Below are 18,645 nucleotides of genomic sequence, written 5' to 3'. Positions count from 1 at the left end.
CCTCTAGTTTATGTGCTTTTATCCCCCACTCAAGCGGATGCTCCATGAGGGCAGGGACCTTGCAAATTCCCACTGCCCTCGGTGTCTGACACTTAGTAGGTGGTCAGTGTGCATTTGTTGAAGGGTTGTGTCAAGCCCAGGGCGAGCGCAGGAGGAGATGGTGGGGACTGAGCTGTGCTCTCTGCCCTCAAGTTGGGCAGATGACCCACCAATGGGCCACCAGTCACCATAACTATGATTCTGTGGCCTGTTGTCCATTAGAGGCTGAGCCTGGGGTCCAGGATCTCACTCTCATGTCTTTGAATTTCACACACTCAGTGCAAGGCAGCACACGGTAGGGACTCAAATTGAAGTTTGTTGAATGAACCACATTCTGTTCAGTTGGAGTTTGTTGTCTCCATTTTACAGGTGAGGACACAGGCTCAGAGACAGGTAGCTGCTTTCCCAGGGTCACACAGCAAATGAGAGGTTGAGTTAGGGTTAGGTATTAGAATCCAGGAGGGTCACATGTCAAAATCCAAGCTTTTCCTTAGCCCTTCGGAAGGATTTTGAAAAGAGGGTGGCCAGTGTCTCGCTGGAGAAATCCTCCCAGGTGACACGTCCCCCTCTGTCCCCTACAGATCGTGAGGATCAGTCCATTCTCTGCACGTGAGTAATCCTGAAGGACTTCCTGGAGGAAGCGGGGTCCCGGCTGGGAGTGGCTCTGCTTGGAATGGGCGGGGCTTACCTCGGAACATTGCTGACCCTTTTTGTTTCCCTTTGTGCCCCCCCCTTAGCGGGGAGTCTGGGGCTGGGAAGACAGAAAACACCAAGAAAGTCATCCAGTACCTCGCCCACGTGGCATCATCGCCAAAGGGCAGGAAGGAGCCGGGTGTCCCGGTAAGTGACCTGCCTTGGGACATACTCTGGACCCTGCCACCAGCAAGGCCCCCTCCATCTCAAGTTCTGCTTCCCCCCATAACTAACTCCCTGCCTCCCTCATGGAGGGACACAGTTGTGGGCCTTCTCCTGGCTGCCCATGCCCCCTGCGTCCCTACTGTGTGCCTGATATAGTGCTGGGAGCAGAGGCAGGATAGACACAAAAATGTGAAGGCCAGTCCTTGGCCTCACTGGCCCTTGGAACAGCACCTGGCACACAGTAGGTGCTTACATTCCAGAGCATCCACTGTGTGTCAGGCCTGTTTAGGTTCCGGCAATGCCCAGGTTTGCTCTGTAAGTGAGCATTTATATGGTGCCAGTCCCTTTGCTTCTATTACTGTAACACGCCAGTGAGGTGGGTGTGGTCTTCCTGCGTTAAAGACGGGAAGAGTCACGGCTGGGGTGAATTGGCTGTCCGAGGCCGCACACCCAGGAAGGACCAGCCTGGAGTCAAACCCCAGGTGCTGTGGGTAACCCTCCCCCCCGATGCCACCCCACTCCACATGGCCAGTTTCCCCAGCCCCTTGTCTCTCCGCCTCACCCCACCCACCACCTGAGACCACCAGTTCACCTGTGTGTCTGTCCACGTTCCATGTGCTGTGTCCTGCTCCGTGTCCCGGTCCGTGTCTCGTGTCCTGTGACTTCCTCAGGCCTCCACCAACACCGTGTCTTATGTGAGTAGTGGGGAATCGCCTCGAGTCCTGTCACCCCTCATACCACCTGGGTCACCCCAAACCACAGTCTTCCTGGCAGACAGGGCCTCCTCGGACACCGATGGTCACCCCTGCCAGGAAGCCACATTGCCACTTACGACAGTCCTGCTGTGCACGCCCAGCCCCACGCTGTCATTTCACACAACCCTGCTGTGTGCCCACAGGCCCCCCTCGCCCCACTGTTGCTTATGGCAGCCCTACTGCGCGCACACACCTAGGGCCCATGCTGCCATTAGTGTGGTCCTACCGCACATGTGCAGACCCCACCCACACAGCCGTTTCTGTTAGCCCTACTGTGTCTGTGCAGACTGGCCACAGATCCCAATGCGAACCAACCCAGAGGCCCAAACTGCCATTTATTGTTGATCTGCTAAATATGTGTAGACAGAGCCCACAGACACCACGAGTTCACACAACCCACAGACCCACACTGATAGTTACGGTAGGCTTACTGTGTACACCCAGCTCAGGCTAGTGTCTGAGGGCTCACAGGGCACTTGAAGAAATAGTTGGTGTCTTTGAGAGCCTGGCTAGGAAAGAGGGGAAGGGGATTGCTGTTGACTGAGCACCTACTATGTTCCTGGCTCTGCCACTGAGGTGGCTGTAGGGAAGTTCAGAATAAGATCCCTACCCATGGGGGTGGGGGGAGGGATAAACTGGGAGTAGAGGATGAAAAGATGCACATTACCATGTGTAAAATCGATAAACAACAAGGATTTACTGTATAGAACAGGGAACTATATTTAATATCTTGTAATGAACTATAATGGATAAGAATCGGAAAAAGAAGAATATAGGTATATACATATATATGTATAACCGTATCATCCTGCTGTATACCTGAAACTAACACAATATTATAAGTCAACTATACTTCAATTTTAAAAAAAGGTTCCTATCTTAAAAAAATAAATCAATAAAAAATCCCTACCCATGGATCAACCTGACTGGGGGAGGAAACTACCAAGCTCCCAAACAGTTTGAAGCACTTTACACGGATGGTGTAGATGTTTCTTTAATTCTGCAAGTGATACATGAGTACATATTCACTGTAACAACAACAACAATCAGATAAAGTGAAATCCTTCTCTCAGTCCTCCCTCCTTGGAGTGTCTTATGCTGTTGACAGTTTGGTGTGTATCCTTGCAGGCCTTTCTCTAAATGTTTACTGACGTGTCTATCCTCATAGAAATAGGAGTCCTGTTTTGTGGTGTGCTTTTCCCTCAGTTTATTTTTTATTAATGGGATCACACTGTAGGCATTTTCCTGCAGCGCGCTTTTTGTTTTGTTTTGTTTCCACTAACAATGTATCCTGGAGATGTTTCCTCGTTCCCTTCCCAGTAGACTGAAGGGCAAGACCCAGATGCGGGAAAGAGGGCACACACCCGGACATACAAAGCCCCCCCCCCCCCACAGACACTCAGCCAGCTGTGACCCAGACCCACCCCCCTTACAGCTGGGCCAACCCCCCTCCCCCCACTGACGGGTCCTCCCCCGCGCCCCTGCAGGGTGAGCTGGAGCGGCAGCTTCTTCAGGCTAACCCCATCCTGGAGGCCTTTGGCAACGCCAAGACAGTGAAGAATGACAACTCCTCCCGATTTGTGAGTGCTGGGGGAGGCCGGTGCCTGGGCCTGAGTCAGTGAAACAGGAGCTGGGAGTTTAGGAGGATGGGGGAGGGGAGGCAGGATGTATGGGTCTGTTGAAGGAGGAGGGGCCTGGGGGCCGTGGCTCCTAGGTCTGAGGGATGAAGGAGCTGGGGACCTGGGTCCCAAAGAAAGAAGTCAAAGGGGCCTGGACCTTGAATTCCCCTAGGAACTGCCCCCCGAACTGGAACCTCACGATTGGAGTGGGGTTCAGTGGAGGGAGAAAGCAAGAGGCAGCCCTGGCTCTGGGAGGGGTGAGTGCGGGTTGGCGGTGCTCTCTAGGCCCACGGGATCCTTGGCTAAGTCCCTCCACCCGCTTCCCTCGCAGGGCAAATTCATCCGCATCAACTTCGACGTTGCCGGGTACATCGTGGGCGCCAACATCGAGACTTGTATCCTCTCACCGCCCGGAGGGGTGCCTGGTGGGGGGACGAGGGGTGGCAGCCAAGGAGGGTGGCTCTTGGGATCTCACCGCTTACGGAAAACAGGCGTCCACACTCGCCGGGAAACCTGGCTCCCTGCAGCTCAGAAACTGTGCCTCAGTTTCCCCCTCTGCACAAGGGGAAGGATCCTAGAACCTCAGGAAGGGGCAGAGGCAGCATCTCCACATGAAGGGAGGAGGGCAGGGCCTCCCGGAGCTTTTAGGAGAAGGCCAGCCCAGCCTCGCTATGGGGCGGAGGGTCGGCTATGACTTAACCATAAAGGTCGCGAGCGCAGGCAGCAAAAGGGGAAGGCGTGTGGGGCTGAATGGGTGGGGGGGCAGAGGCCTTGCCCCATGGAGTCACACGGGACATGCTTAATTCCCAGGTGTGCCAACACGTGTGAAATGTTTTCTACCAGGCATGCTCATCAGCGACTCCGTGCCCAGGGTTTTTACTGGGGGCTGATCACATAGGCACCCTCTCCCTGGCACGTACCCAAATTCCGGAGTCCCTGAAGGAAAGCGGGTGTTCAGAAGAAACCATGTTGTTTTGCACAAACAGTTTAGGTGCAGGGAACCCCTCCTGTCAGCCAAGGAAGGCTGGGAACCCTCCCGAAATCCAGATTCCCAGACACCAGCCAGAGGCGGGCCTTGCAGGCCGGCTGGCTCAGGCCGGCTGTGTCAGACCTTTCCCACACATGCTCGGTAGGAATTTAAAAGATAAAACCCAGAAGCTCCAGGAGTGCAGCCCATAAGAGAACGAGCGAAGAAATCACACCCACCCGCGTTCGAATCCCAGCTCTGACGCTTTGAGGCTCTTGAGCACGTGATTTGACCTCTCCGGGCTTCAGTTTCCCCCTCTGTAGAAGGGGACGGATCGTGGAACCTACTCTGGAAGGGTCTGAAGTGAGGCAGGTTCTTAGCGTGGCCCCTGTCACATCGTAAGCACTCAAGCATGAGCTCTCTGGGAACTCCCTGGCGGCCCAGTGGTTAGGACCCGGCGCTCTCACTGCCGAGGGCCCGGGTTCCGTCCCTGCCTGGTCGGGGAACTAAGATCCCACAAGCCGTGTGGCACGGAGGAAAAAACAAAAAAGAACTATCATTATTAGGAATGAATGATTAGATTAGCAGTGTCCTTATAATGTTAATATTGATATTCATAACAAATCACATCCCCATCCCCTCGGTATCTAAGCTCACTGTCTCCCCCCACCCCCCGTAATCGGGGTGGGGGAGGGTTGAGAAGCAGTGTGTTGGTGAAGGGTTTTTCCTAAGAGGGCTTAGGGAGTAAGGAAACAGGGATCTCGCTGTCAGGCAGCTGGGCCCCATGGACTCTGCTGCCACCTGGTAACTTCTTCCTTGGGCTCAAGGCCTCATGTCCCCTGCTGCCACCAGCTTCTGATCCCCACAGTTTCTGCGGCCCGTCACCCCTCTGCATCACAGTTCCTGCTCACACAACTTCTTAGAGCTCGCGGCTCTCCCTGCCCCATCCATCCTGCCATCCCAGGCCTCCACGGACCCCGGAGTCTTCTCTGCCTGCTTCCAAACGCTAACTTTCTCCCATCTACACTCCCCATCCCGTTGAGGCTGCCCCCACCAGGTACGGCTCTCCTTCCTGGCTGTCTCTGCCTCGGGGCCAATGACCAGCCTGTGGTCATTGGTGTTCGCGGGGCAGGTGCCACCCCCGGGGTCAAACAGATGGATCCCGGGCTTGGCCTGACCCGTCACACCAGCATCAGCATGTCCAGCATTTCTTGAGGGTTTACTGCGTGCCTAGCAGTGTCTTGAGAACTCTCCATATGTTAACTCAGTTCCTCGTCTCTGTAACCCTGTGAGGCAGATGCTGTTGTCCCATTTCACAGACGAGGAAAACGAGGCTCGGGGCTGTCATCACCCAGGGTCTCACAGGTCGTGCATGCTCCCTTCACCCCACCTTGCCCTGTGGGACCTCCTCCCGTGGGTCCTCCCTGTCTCACCCGAGCAGGTTAGCGCCCCAGGGTTTTGGGTCAATGGTTTGCAGTTCATCTTGGGCGAGGCTCCCCAAGGCAGGTCCTGCATTATGACAGTTGTGCAAAATATATGCTCGGAGGTCCATGAGTGAAGGACACAGACGGCTGCACCAATTATCAGATGTTTTATTTTCCTTTAAGGCGTCTCACCAATTTTCAGTGTGTAAACGTGCCATGTGGCTTTCCCAGAGGGAGAAGCTGAGAGCCCCAGTAGTCATACGGGGAAACTGAGGCTGAGAGGGTCATGACAGCAGGAGGTATTCTTATCCTTGGTAACGAAAAACCAGGCACAGCTCCAGTGTTTGACACATAGTAACTCATTTACCCCGACAGCACCTCATAGACTCATGGACGGGTGTTATTATCGGGCCCCTTGCACAGACGAGGAAACTAAGGCTTGAGGCTTAAGTGACACATGTCCAAAGCCACTGGTCCAGTTAGCGACCAGGTCGCCGGCCGGGGCTATGAGTGACTCCACTGTTCCACGGGATAGCAGGGGGTTCCCCTCCATGGAGCACCTTAACTCACCCCCCGCCCAGACCTGCTGGAGAAGTCGAGGGCCATCCGCCAGGCCAAGGACGAATGCAGCTTCCACATCTTCTACCAGCTGCTGGGAGGCGCCGGGGAGCAGCTCAAGGGTTAGTGTCCAGTGGCTCCCCACCCCTCCCCGGGGTCTGGGTGGTAGCCGCGTGTGGACCCCCTGGGGCGGAGGACATGGGAGGCACTAACCTTTGTCAAGCACCTGCTTTGTGTCAGGCTCCTGCTGGGTGGTGGACTCTCTCGCCTCCCGGATCCCACCGCCCCTGGTTTCTGCCGCCTCTCGACTCCTGCCACCCCCAGACTCTGCTGCCCTCTGGTTCCCGCTGTCTCCCGGGTCTTGCTCATGCCAGCTATGTGGCCACGTGTCTCCTGCCCACACTCACTTCTCTCCTGAAACTCCGGGGCTCTGCTTACTCCAGCGGGTGCTGTAACAACTCCAGCTTTGCCATCTCGTGGTTCCCGAAGATCGTGGTTTGCGTGGCTTGTAGGCTCCTGCTGCCTCATGGCTCCTGCCTGAGACTCCTTCTGTCTCCTGCTCTGCGCTCCTCCAGCCCTCTGGCTGTGGAAACGCCCCAAGGCTGTCTCGTCTACAGTGGCCCCGCTGCCCTGTGGCTCCCTGTCATTCTGGCTTCTTCCACCCCGTAGCTTGGGCCGCCTCCTGGCCCCTCCGCACCCAGCCTCCTGCTTACGGTGGCTTCCGAACCCTGTGCCATCGACCCCTCCTGTCCCATGGCTTCTGCTAACTCAGGCACCCGCAGCCCTGTTGCTTCTGCCAGTGGGCGGCTCCTGCCTTCTCTGGGCAACTCTGCGACTTGAGGATCATTATGGAAGGAGGGAAGAGGAAAGGTCTAATATGTGCTAAGTACCCACTTCACGCCTGGCCCTTCCCACCAAACCCTTGAAGAATGAATGGATCCCCACTCGTTTGACAGAGGAGGAGACCGAGGTTCCTAGTGGGGAAGTGATGCTCTTCCTGGGGTGGCTATTGAGGAAGCCGGGACTTGAGTCTGACTCTACAGCTCATTCTTGACCTTGGCCTCCCCCCATTATTCCTACAGCCGACCTCCTCCTGGAGCCGTTCTCCCACTACCGCTTCCTGACCAACGGGCCATCATCCTCTCCGGGCCAGGAGCGTGAGCTCTTCCAGGAGACACTGGAGTCCCTGCGGGTCCTGGGATTCACCCACGAGGAAATCACCTGTGAGTGAGCCATGAGCCCAGAGCCCCCCATGAAGGATGGGGGTGGACACCTGGCCATTCATTGCTTGGTTTGAAAACTAAAACAGGGAACGGAGGAAGGAGGAAGCTTTAAGTAGGGGATCGGGAAGGACACACTGAGATGGTGATGTTTGCGCAAAGGCCTGGAGAGCCGAAGGTGTGAGCATTGGTGCTATTTGGGAAGAGTGGTCTAGGCAGGGGGAAACAGCGTGTGCAAAAGCCCTGAGGCAGGAAAGGTGTGGCATGTTTGAGGAATTGAAACTTCTTGAATGGATTCAATTAGTGGGTGACCCAGGGGAGTGGGGAGATGGAGCCACAGAGGCAGGTGGGGTCTCAAATGCCAGCCTGAGGGGCTGGGATTTGTCCTGAGGGCACTGGGGAGCCATGGGAGGGCTGGGAGCCGTGGAGGAGCAGCTCTGGGCCGTGTGGAGGATGGACTGGAGGGCAGGAGGAGGCTGAAGCGAGGGTGCAGGGAAGACCCTGCTCCTGGCCCAGGGTCTTCCTTGGTTGGTCTGGGCTCGGGGGCACTGGGGTGAAATACTCAGCTCATTATCCGTGTTCTGCTGCTTTGCCCCCCACCTTTCTCACCAAACAGTACATTTTGACAGTAGTTCCGTTGCAGTACTGTATTCGTTTGCCAGGGCTGCCATCACAAAGCACCATAAACCGAGTGCCGTAAACAAGTGAAATTGATCATGTCCCAGGTCTGGAGGCCAGAAGTCCGAGATCGAGGTGTTGGTGGGGTTGGTCGGTCCTGGGAGAATCTGTTGCCTTCCCCTCCCCTAACTTCTGGTGGTTTCCTTGTTAGAAACGTCACCTGACCTCCGCCTTCAGCTTCATGCGGTGCGCCCGCCTCCCTGCCCAAGCATCTGTATGCAAATCTCCCCTTTTATGGGACACCCGCCATTTTGGATTAGGGGCCACCGCACTCCCGTGTGATCTCATCTTAACTTAAATAATTACAGCTGCAACGACCCAATACCCAAGTCAGGTCACATTCTGAGAGGTCCCAGGCATTAGGATTTTAATGTATTTTTGGAGGGAGTAGGGGGACACGATTCAACCCATTATGCGCACACAGAGGGGGAAATCTCAGTCTTTTTTCCGGCTACCTGGCATTTCATTGTCTGGATGAATTGTGATTCCTTCCACCAGTCCCGTGGAGACCTTGATTTCCAGTTCTGAGCGGGTCCGGGGCTGGGTCTCATTCTCCTCTGGTCTCTGGGGCTGCGGAAGGCCTCGGGAGCCACTGTGGGCTCCAGGGCCAATGGGGAGGGCTGGAGACCCAGTGCCAGGTTGGCTGTCCACCCAGGCAGCATACAGGCCAGCGTCCTCAGGCATATTGACACAGGGTCCCAGGCCTCCCTGCTAGATTTCCCAACCACGGGTTGCGTAACTGCCCTGCTCCTCCCTGGGCAACTGACAAACAAATTCAGATGGAGGCCACAGTGGGGGCCTGAGCCCCGCAGGTACCGCCTGCCCTCCTGACGCAGGTCACCTCAAGTAACCCTCCTGCCGTGTGGTGGGCGCGGGTAGCAGCTCCAATTTTTCCAGTCCCGAAACAAAAATTTTGCAGCACCGTCGGCATGTAGTGACATAATCTGAATATGATCAAAGGTCATCGTGTGAAAACCGAGTCGCCCTGGGCCCCTCTGAGCCCAGTTTTCCACTGTTAAGTTTCCTGCATCTCCTGCCAGAAATATTTCAGGCATGTAAGAAAAGACACACATTATTCTCCAGCCCCAGGGCTGATGTTCTTCTGTAATGTTGATCAAAATATTACCGAATTTCCGGGACTTCCCTGGTGGTCCAGTGGCTAAGACTCTGCGCTTCCACTGCAGGGGGCATGGGTTCAATCCCTGGTGGGAGAACTGAGATCCTGCATGCTGCCCGCCCACCCCCCCCCCCAAAAAAATGTTACTGTATTTCTCTCCTGATTTAAAAGTTCCTGCACAGTGGTTGATCCAGATGGGCCCCATCTCCCTGACCTTCCTCCCAGTACCCGCTCAGAGGCACCAAGTAACAATGAAAACACCTGGCATATCAGGCCCCGCACCCTGGCCTGGGTCCTGGGCAGCACTGGGGTAGAACGCTCAGCTCATCGCCCCCCGTGCTAGCGTGGGCTTTGTCCCCTACTTTTCCCACCAAACAGCGTGTTTGGCAGTCATTCTGGTTTTGTAGGTATAGGTGAATTTCAGGTTTTTTTGTGGTTGCAGAAGGTTTCACTGTTTAGATGAACTGTGATTCTTGTAACCCGTCTGTCCCTTGCAGACACACCCTTCGGGTGACTGCCTCCTATTGCTGTTGGAATCAAAAAGTGCCAGGAATATCCTTATAAGTAGATCTTTGTGCTCGTGGGCGAACAGAACTGCAGGATCAGTTCTTAAGCCACAAAATACTGAGTCCAAGGAGAGGTGCAGTTCTTGGTTTTATACAGCTTTCACGGAACTCTAACAGCCTTATTGAGATATCATTCACATACCAAAACATTTACCTATTCAAATTATATGTCAGGGAATTCCCTGGCGGTCCAGGGGTTAGGACTCCGCACTTTCACTGCCAAGGGCCCAGGTTCGATCCCTGGTTGGGGAACTAAGATCCCGCAGGCCCTGTGGCGTGGCCAAATACAAGCCAGTGGCTTTTAGTACCTTCAGAGCTGTGCACAATCAATTTTAGAACATTTTCAGTGACCCAAGAAGATAACTGGTTCCCCTTTGCGGTCGTCTGCTGGTTTTCCAATGCCAGCCCCTGGCAACCACAGATCTGCTTCCTGTGTCTATGGATTTGCTTATCCGGGACCTTTCATATAGATGGAATCATACAATATATCATCCTCTGTGGCTGGCTTTCTTCCCTCGGCATGATGGTTTGAAGTTTCATCCATGTGGTCGTATGTATCCGTGCTTCCTTCCTTTTTACTGCTGAATAATTTTGCTTTTTACCTTTTTCTTACGGAACCTTTCAAACAGGTATGCAAGTAGAGAGCAGAGGGTCGTGAACCCCCCACCCCTCCCCCAGGAACCTGGCACCAGATCCAGCAGTTAACGGGCTCATGACTTCTTGGCTTTCAGCTCTAACCCCCAGCCCCTTTCCCTTCCCCCAACCCCACTCTGTTTTTTTTAAATTGTACTGAATCGACCTCGCCGCCGTCCAGAAGGTGGCGCTAGTTTCCAGTTTCTCTCACCCTGTGTCTGGAGCCCCTGTTCCCCCGACGTGGTTGTCAGCAACCACTGTTGTCAGCTTTTTTGCTTTTGCTGGTGTGGCACGTGGATGGGGTCTCATAACAGTGTGATTTTGTGTCTCACTTCCAAGGAGTGGAGCCAGCCGGTCACCTTTTTTCTAGACTCTCCTTTGGAAGAAAGAGGAGACAGAGATGGGGAGTTCCCTGGCGGTCCAGTGGTTAGGACTCGTAGGTTAGGGATGGCCCTGGGTTCGATCCCTGGTCGGGAAACTAAGCTCCCACAAGCCTCATGGCATGGCCAAAAAGAAAGAAGGACACAGAGGTCCAGGGAGGTGGGGTGTCTGCCCTATAGGACTCACTGCCTTTGATGAGGTGGTGGTGGAACCCGGGTCTGACTCCAAAGCCAGCCCGTGATCCGTTTCCAGAGAGGCAGGTGGGAGCCTCTGGGTCGCCCACGGGAAGCCCAGGGCAGAGAGCGTTCGGGGCCAGTGGAAGCAGGACCTCCACGCCCCTCCTCACTTCCCATCCACGTTGGCGCCGTCAATGCCACCAGGGAGGTGGAACAGGCAGCCTAGCACGCAGGGAGGTGAGCTCCTGTCACGTGAGGCCGTCATAGCCTCGCCAGCCCCGCGCCTCCGCCCGTGCAGGTTGGGGCTTGCTTACTGCCGGCTGGGTTGAAGTCACCAGCCAGAGCTGACTGCCAACCCCTCAGGCGTCAGGTTCGCCGGGTGCTTGGAACCCACGCAGGTTCCGAAGCCAACCGTAAAAGGCCATTTTAAAGGCCACCGGGGGAACTCGAGTCTGGGTCAGGTCTGAGCTGATGTTAAGGATGAATAATCATCCAGTCTGTTAGGGGTGATGATGCCTTTGTGAGTCTATCAGGAGATGTGCTCATTTATTTATCTTTTGGGAGGTACCTCGCTGCCCTGCCGCAAAACCTCCCAGTGTTTCTGGGACCCTGGGCTGTTCCCGACACCCCAGCCCCCTGACCCCCCCGCCCAGCCCCTCCCACTGCCCAGCAGGGGAAACCTAGGCCCAGGAGGCCACTGGCTTGCCCCAGGTCACGCCTCAGTAATGTACCCCCCACTAGTTAACTCTTGGCCATTTGTTCATTCGTATATCGATTCATTCAACACATGATGGAGTCTGCGGGCCAGACCCCTGCAGACGCTGGGAGAAATGAACTGTGACCAAGACAGAGCAAGCCCCTGCCCCCTGGAGCACTGAGACCCCGGGAGCATCAAATCACACAAGTGGATTAAAGTTGATCCCCTGGAAGAGTGGTGGCTGGAAGGTGCATGGAGTAGTGACTGTGGGTCGGGGGGTGGGGGTGGGGTCTCGGAAGGGGCGGGGCAGCCCCTGGAGGAGGCGGCGCTTGGCTGAGCCCCGATGGTCAGGCAGGAATTAAGCAGGTGTAGGTGGTTCTGGACCACCTCTATGGGGAGGGAACTCCCAGGGCAAAAGCCTGGGGGCAAGAGAGAGTGTCAGGTGTTGGCGGGGATTAAAGAGGTTGGCCTGGCTGGTTGGAGTAACTGAGGGGACCCGAGGCTGGAGCAGGTGGGAGGATTGGGGACAGGGTGCCGGAGACCTTGATAAGGGATAAGATTGAATCCCAAAAGTAGTGGGGACTGTGGAAGGCATTCTTCCCCCCAAAGTGGCAAGCTGAAGTTCATTCGTGAACACATTTATGGAGTGCTTACTGTATACAGAGGATACAGTTAGAAGGTGAATAAGGAACAGATACTTTCCACAAGGAGTTACGATCCTGATGGAGATCGAAAGGAAAAATTCAGACTTGTTGCACACCCCAGCGTGCCCCGAAAACTATACCAAAACCTTTTTTCCCTGGGGGACTAGAATTCATGGACCGTAAAATTCGCCATTGTCAGTATACAGTTCAGTATTTGTAACATATTCACAAGGTGGTGTGACTCATCACTGCAATTTCACTGTCTAATTCCAGAAACTGAGTCTTTTCTCAGCAGTGATCTTTTTTTTGACTACATTTCAAGGGGTATGAAATTAAAAAAGAACTAAAAGTCTATGATCATTCCAGTGTCCCGGGCTCCCAGGAGGCCACCTCTGTTAGCTGTTTCTTTTATTTATTTATTTATTTTTTTGGTTAGCTGTTTCTTGTGTGTCCTTCAGAGTAAGGCTTCTTGAAGCTGTCAGGCCAGTGACCAACACCCCCCCCTTCTGTTTTCAGGGATTTTTTTAACCTCTTTTTTTAAAAAAAAAATACTTATTTGGCTGTGCTGGGTCTTAGTTGCGGCACGCGGGATCTTTGTTGCAGCATGTGAGATCCTTTTAGTTGTGGCATGCAGGATCTTTTAGTTGTGGCATGGGGAGTCTTTAGTTGCGGCATGCAAACCTTTAGTTGCAGCATGTGGGATCTAGTTCCCTGACCAGGGATCGAACCTGCGCCCCCTGCATTGGGAGCGCGAGTCTCAACCACTGGACCACCAGGGAAGCCCCCTAACCTCTTTATTTTGAATAATTTCAGATTTACAGAAAAGTTTTAGAGTACACAGAATTGCCGCATACCTTCTCCCAGAGTCCTCAAACATTACCATCTTGCCACATCTGCTTTATCCTTGTCTGTCTTTCTAATTACTTGTTCTGAGCTGTTCGAGAGTAGGGGTGTAGCCCAGGGTTCCCGTCACCCTTCGTATTTCCGATGACCACTGTCACAAATGACCACAAACCTAGTGGCTTATAACAACACACATTTATTCCCTCACGGTTCTGGAGGTCAGAAGTCAAAAATCAGTCTTACTGGTTAAAGTCAAGGTGTCAGCAGAGCAGGTCCCTTCTGGAGGCTCTGGGAAGAATTCGTTTTCTTGCCTTTTTCAGCTTTCAGAGGCCACCCGTATGCCTTAGCTCATGGCCCTTTTCTGCGTCTTCAAAATGCATCACTCTAGGGACTCCCCGGTGGTCCAGTGGTTAGGACTCTGCGCTTTCATGCCAGGGCCTGGGTGCGATCCCTGGTTGGGGAACTAAGATCCCGAAAGGTACGCGGCGCGGCCAAAAAAATTGAAAAAAAACCCAAAATGCATCACTCTAACCTCTGCTCATGTGGCCTTCCCCCTCTGCCTCCCTCTTATAAGAACGCTTATGATTACGTTTCGGACCCACCTGGATAATGCAAGATTAATCTCCCGTTTTAAGATCCTGAATTTCATCACATCGGTAAAGTCTATTTTTCCCTGCAAGGTAACATTCACAGGATTCAGACCGTGGACATCTTGCGGAGAGGGGGCATTACTCATCTTACCGCCCCCCCCCCCGAATCTGTCTGTGCTTATTTCCTAAGAACATTCTCTGATACAAACACAGTACAGAATCATCATTAGGAAGTTAACATTGGCACTGTTAGTACTGTTATCTAATCCACAGACCTTATGCCAACTGTCCCAATAATGTCCTTTATAGCAAAAAAAATTTTTTTTAAGTTAAACAAACACACACATACACACACACACACACACACACACACACACACACACACACACACTTCCCCAGTCCAGGATCACACACGTTGCATCTAGTCGTCACACTTTACTCTCCATCCATCTGGAACCGGTCCTGAGTCTTTATCGTTCGTGACCTTGACACTTGGGGAGATTACAGACCAGTTGTTTTGTCAACGTGCGTGTGTTTCCTCGTGATTAGATTCGGGTTACGCATTTTTGGCATGGGTCTCCCAGAAGGGCTCCCCCCTCCACCTTCCGCCACTCCCTTTTCCTAAGTAAACTTTGTACAGAAGCTTACGTAGCACAGACACCGGCAAATGAGCGCGGTGCCAAAGTGCCCAGCTCAGGGGAATTTCTGCAGGTGACGCCCCATATCACCCGCACCTCGAAGCCCCCCTCAAGCCCCTTCCCCTCGCCGCAACCCCCATCACCACTGTGTTGGCATCTAACAACATGGAGTTGTTTCGCCCGCTCTTGAATTTGGAACACACAGACCCGTACAGTCCGTGCACTTTTGAACCTGGCTTCTTCCTTGCAATCCTGTGAGTGTGCCGTCTGTCCGAATTCAGTGAGTGGCCAGAAGGGGGCTTCCGAGGGGCTGGCCCACTGGTGTGTTCGTTTTGTAAGATCTCACTGCGCGGCATGGAGGTGCTCTGTGTGCTTTTCTGTGTGTGCTTTACGTTCGTACAAACGTCCGAATTTTATGCTGAAAGAGGGACGGAAAGGGCTGCACGGCCGTTAAGAATACAGACCCCAGGGCCAGACCGCCGGGTGTGTCTCAGCCATGCCGCTTATGAGCTGGGTGATCCTGGGTAAGTTGATTACCCGAATGTGCCTCGGTTTCCCTGTCTGTCAAATGGGGGTTTTAGTGTTTCCCATCGCAAGATGCTATTGCAGGATTTGGCTCAGTGAGTTGTTCCGAAGGTGACATGAGGTCATTTGTGAGTGTTTGGAACAGGACCTGGCACGGAGTAAGTGAAAATAGATCAGTGTCCTTTTCAATCCGTAAATCGTGAAGACTGTTCTAGGAGGAACGTGGATGAGGTAGCTGGGTGTTGGCGCTGGTCTGAAGCATCACTTCGAAAGCAGCAGGCAGGAGCCCAGCCTGATGTAGGCGTGTTATATGGTCCCCTCCAAGCCGCGGGCAGCTTCGCGGGTGGAGACGAGGAGGCTTTGACGCGATGACCAAATCTTGATAAGTTCTGAACAAAACCAAGACCAGCCTTCCCTCGGATTCCTCAGTGACTATCCTCCTAGAAAATGCACTGTGTATTAAAACCAAACACAAAACACTTTTGTGTGTATACATAAAACTGCTGGGGTTAGTCTCAGAGCATTCCAAACCATGATTTCACAGACGTGAATGTCCACTGGGACGTTTCGCAATCAAACGGAATGTGGGCAACTCTTTGTGATACAGAAGGGCAACGCCTCTGGTTCCCACCTGCCCAGTCTCTGTGGCATCCAGAAACATTGCCAGGGTGGCCCCCATCCCTATGCTAACCAACCCCTGCACGTTCCCGAGACGTCCTCTAGGGGGCAGCATTGCCCACTCACGGCGAGATTTCTAGCCGCTTTGCGCAGACGTGCAAATATTAATACAATCGATCTTCTTTTACGATGTCCGAGTTGGAGAATTCACCTACACACGACATTTATTCGTAACCCCCAAACCAGATATCCTGGTGCTTTTGTGGTCATTGCTGTCATGCATAGAGGAGTGAAAGTTTTGAGTTGCCCAGTGTGCACCCAACTGAAGTCTCACGGGGTGACATTCAGCCTTCTTGTTCCAGCCCATACTGTAAACCACTGTCCTTTCTACAGTCTGTTGAGTGCCATGCTTTTCATTTTTGGGGTGCTTTTTGGTTGGTGATTTCACTGTCTGAAATGTCCCCCTAAATGTAGTGCTTAATGCTGTCCGGTGTCCCTAAGAGCAGGAAGGCTGTGATGTGCTTTACAGAGAAAATACGTGTGTGAGAAGAGCTTCCTTCAGACTCCAGTTGTAGCGAATGTTGGTTGTGAGTTCAATGTGAATCAATGCTGTATATCAGATAAGATGTCTTTAAAAAAATTTTATTGAAGTATAGTTGATTTACAATGTTGTGTTAATTTCTGCCGTATACCAAAGTGACTGGGTTATATATATGTGTGTGTGTGTGTGTATTCTTTTTCATATTCCTTTCCATTATGGTTTATCACAGGATATTGAAGAGTGTTCCCTGTGCTATACAGTAGGACCTTGTTGTTTATCCATCCTATATACACTAGTTTGCATCTGCTAATCCCAAACTCCGACTCCTTCCCTCCCCTACCCCCCTACCCCTTGGCAACCACAAGTCTGTTCTCCGTGTCTGTGAGTCTGTTTCAATTTCATTGATATGCTCATTTGTGTCGTATTTTAGATTCCACATATAAGTGATATCATATGATATTTGTCTTTCTCTTTCTGACCTACTTCACTTACTATGATAATCTCTAGGTCCATCCATGTTGCTGCAAATGGCATTATTTCATTCTTTTTTATGGCTGAGTAGTATTCCATTGTATATATGTACCACATTTTCTTTATCCAGTTATCTGTCAATGGACATTTAGGTTGCTTCCATGTCTTGGCTTTTGTAAGTAGTGCTGCTGTGAACATAGGGGTGCTTGTATCTTTTCAAATTAGAATTTTGTCTGGGTATATGCCCAGGAGTGGGATTGCTGCAATTCTATTTTTAGTTTTTTGAGGAACCTCTATACTGTTTTAGATAGTGATGCACCAGTTTACATTCCCATCAGATAAGGTGTCTTTAAACAGAAACACACATAAACCAAGGTGATGCATTGATCAGTTGATGAAAATGTGACCAGAGGCTCCCAGGAACCAAACCTGTATTCCCCCATAGGAACGTTTGTTCACATTCGATAATTCAGTGCTTCAGGTGACGCTATAGAACATAATTACCAAGAATAAGGAAAATTGACTGACCTTAACATTTTCTGCCTTTTTTTTTTGCATAGATAGTGGTTGCCATATATACCATTCTGCACCTCGAATTTTTTACTCGATATTTTAGAAATGTTTCCATATTGCTAAAGATCTTCCTCATTCATTTCTCTAAATCCTTTTAAATCTTCTATGCATTGCTCTATAAAATGGACATGAGCAGACACCAAATGACGATAAAGCAAACTTTGAATATAAAATACAGAATTCAGGGACTTCCCTGGAGGTCCAGTGGTTATGACTCAGCTCTTCCACTGCAGCGGGCGCGGGTTCAATCCCTGGTCAGGGAACTGAGATCTCTCGTGCCACGCAGTGTGGCCAAAAAATAAAATAAAATACAGAATTCATTTATCCGTTCATGTATTTAAGACCTGCTTGGTGTCAGGTGGTGGTATAATTTGACATAAGGTTTTTAAGCTAGATTTCTTTTTTTTATTATCTTATTTTTTAATTGAAGTGTAGTTAATGTACAATGTTGTGTTAGTTTCAGGTGTACAGCAAAGTGATTCAGTTATACATACATATACATATATCTATTCTTTTTCTGATTCTTTTGCATTATAGGTTATTACAAGATATTGAGTATAGTTCCCTGTGCTATACAGTAGGTCCTTGTTTAAGCTAGATTTCTAAGGGGCTAGTTTAGACCACATGTCAGGACCCTGAGCCTCGCTGATCTGTGTCTCTGCTGCCCCTTAGCCATGCTGCGGATGGTCTCGGCCGTTCTCCAGTTTGGCAACATTGTCCTGAAGAGAGAACGGAACACCGATCAAGCCTCCATGCCTGACAACACAGGTACCACCACATGGCCTGCTACCCACCTACGTACAGAGCATCCTCCCTTCCCAGCCAGACCCACCTCCCATCCAGGACCACCCTGATTTCCTGCCCTTTGCTGAATCTTTACCAAAATAACACCGTCCACTCTTTTCTTGATTATAAAAAGTGTGAGCTCTGCTGAAAATTTGAACAACACCAGTGTGCCAAGGTGGAAGGGGGCGCGGACAGCAGGATCCTCTATCATCCCAGCCCCTCCCAGAAAACCAGCATTAGCACTGGCCATATCTCCTCCTGGCCTCTGCGCTCTGCGTATATATACTTCTGGGGTTTTTTTGCCTTTCAGCAGAAGTATAGTTGATATTCCTTTTTTTATCAAAATGGAAATAGCTTTGCTTCTTTATTATTATAAAATAATACAATCTGAATGGGGAAGAAAATATGGCAAGACAGGGAAGTATAAAGGCAGGGAAATTACCCGTAATTACTGCTAACACTCTTGGGGGCATGTCTCTCTGGGCTTTGTTCTACGTCTGTATCAATGTGGAAATAATTATCACAGAAATGGAATCTTGCTTTACACCGCCTTCCCCTCGAGATGGGAAGAGCTTTCTGTCCTGATTATGACACCCTATGGGCTGTTTTCAAAAGCTGTGCAACACAGAACATATGAAGGAAGGGGCACCTCTCACGATGTCACTGATCTGAGCTGTCCCTGTGACATCTGGGGGCCAGGTTCACACACGCAGCAGGTGTGCCATACA

The 18,645-nt window shown here is 51.8% G+C and overlaps 1 protein-coding gene across 5 annotated transcripts in view; it reads left to right on the top strand.

The window, feature by feature from the left end:
* Positions 1 to 18,645, top strand: part of MYH14 (myosin heavy chain 14) — a 91,203-nt gene that overhangs the window by 12,923 nt on the left and 59,635 nt on the right. For 4 of the 5 annotated variants that reach the window (XM_059999708.1, XM_059999707.1, XM_059999706.1 and 1 more), the window contains 8 exons: positions 621 to 648; positions 777 to 879; positions 1,569 to 1,592; positions 3,140 to 3,232; positions 3,603 to 3,666; positions 6,244 to 6,342; positions 7,303 to 7,443; positions 17,804 to 17,899. In XM_059999708.1, coding sequence (XP_059855691.1) covers positions 621 to 648; positions 777 to 879; positions 1,569 to 1,592; positions 3,140 to 3,232; positions 3,603 to 3,666; positions 6,244 to 6,342; positions 7,303 to 7,443; positions 17,804 to 17,899 — 648 coding nt within the window. The remainder of the gene's footprint in view (positions 1 to 620; positions 649 to 776; positions 880 to 1,568; positions 1,593 to 3,139; positions 3,233 to 3,602; positions 3,667 to 6,243; positions 6,343 to 7,302; positions 7,444 to 17,803; positions 17,900 to 18,645) is intronic. The other variant, XM_059999709.1, reaches the window with a different exon arrangement.

The sequence above is a fragment of the Delphinus delphis genome, chromosome 20, assembly GCF_949987515.2.
Source record: "Delphinus delphis chromosome 20, mDelDel1.2, whole genome shotgun sequence".
Taxonomy (NCBI): Eukaryota; Metazoa; Chordata; class Mammalia; order Artiodactyla; family Delphinidae; genus Delphinus; species Delphinus delphis.
The sequence above is the reverse complement of the archived record's forward strand: the minus strand, read 5'-3'. Positions and strand labels throughout refer to the sequence as shown.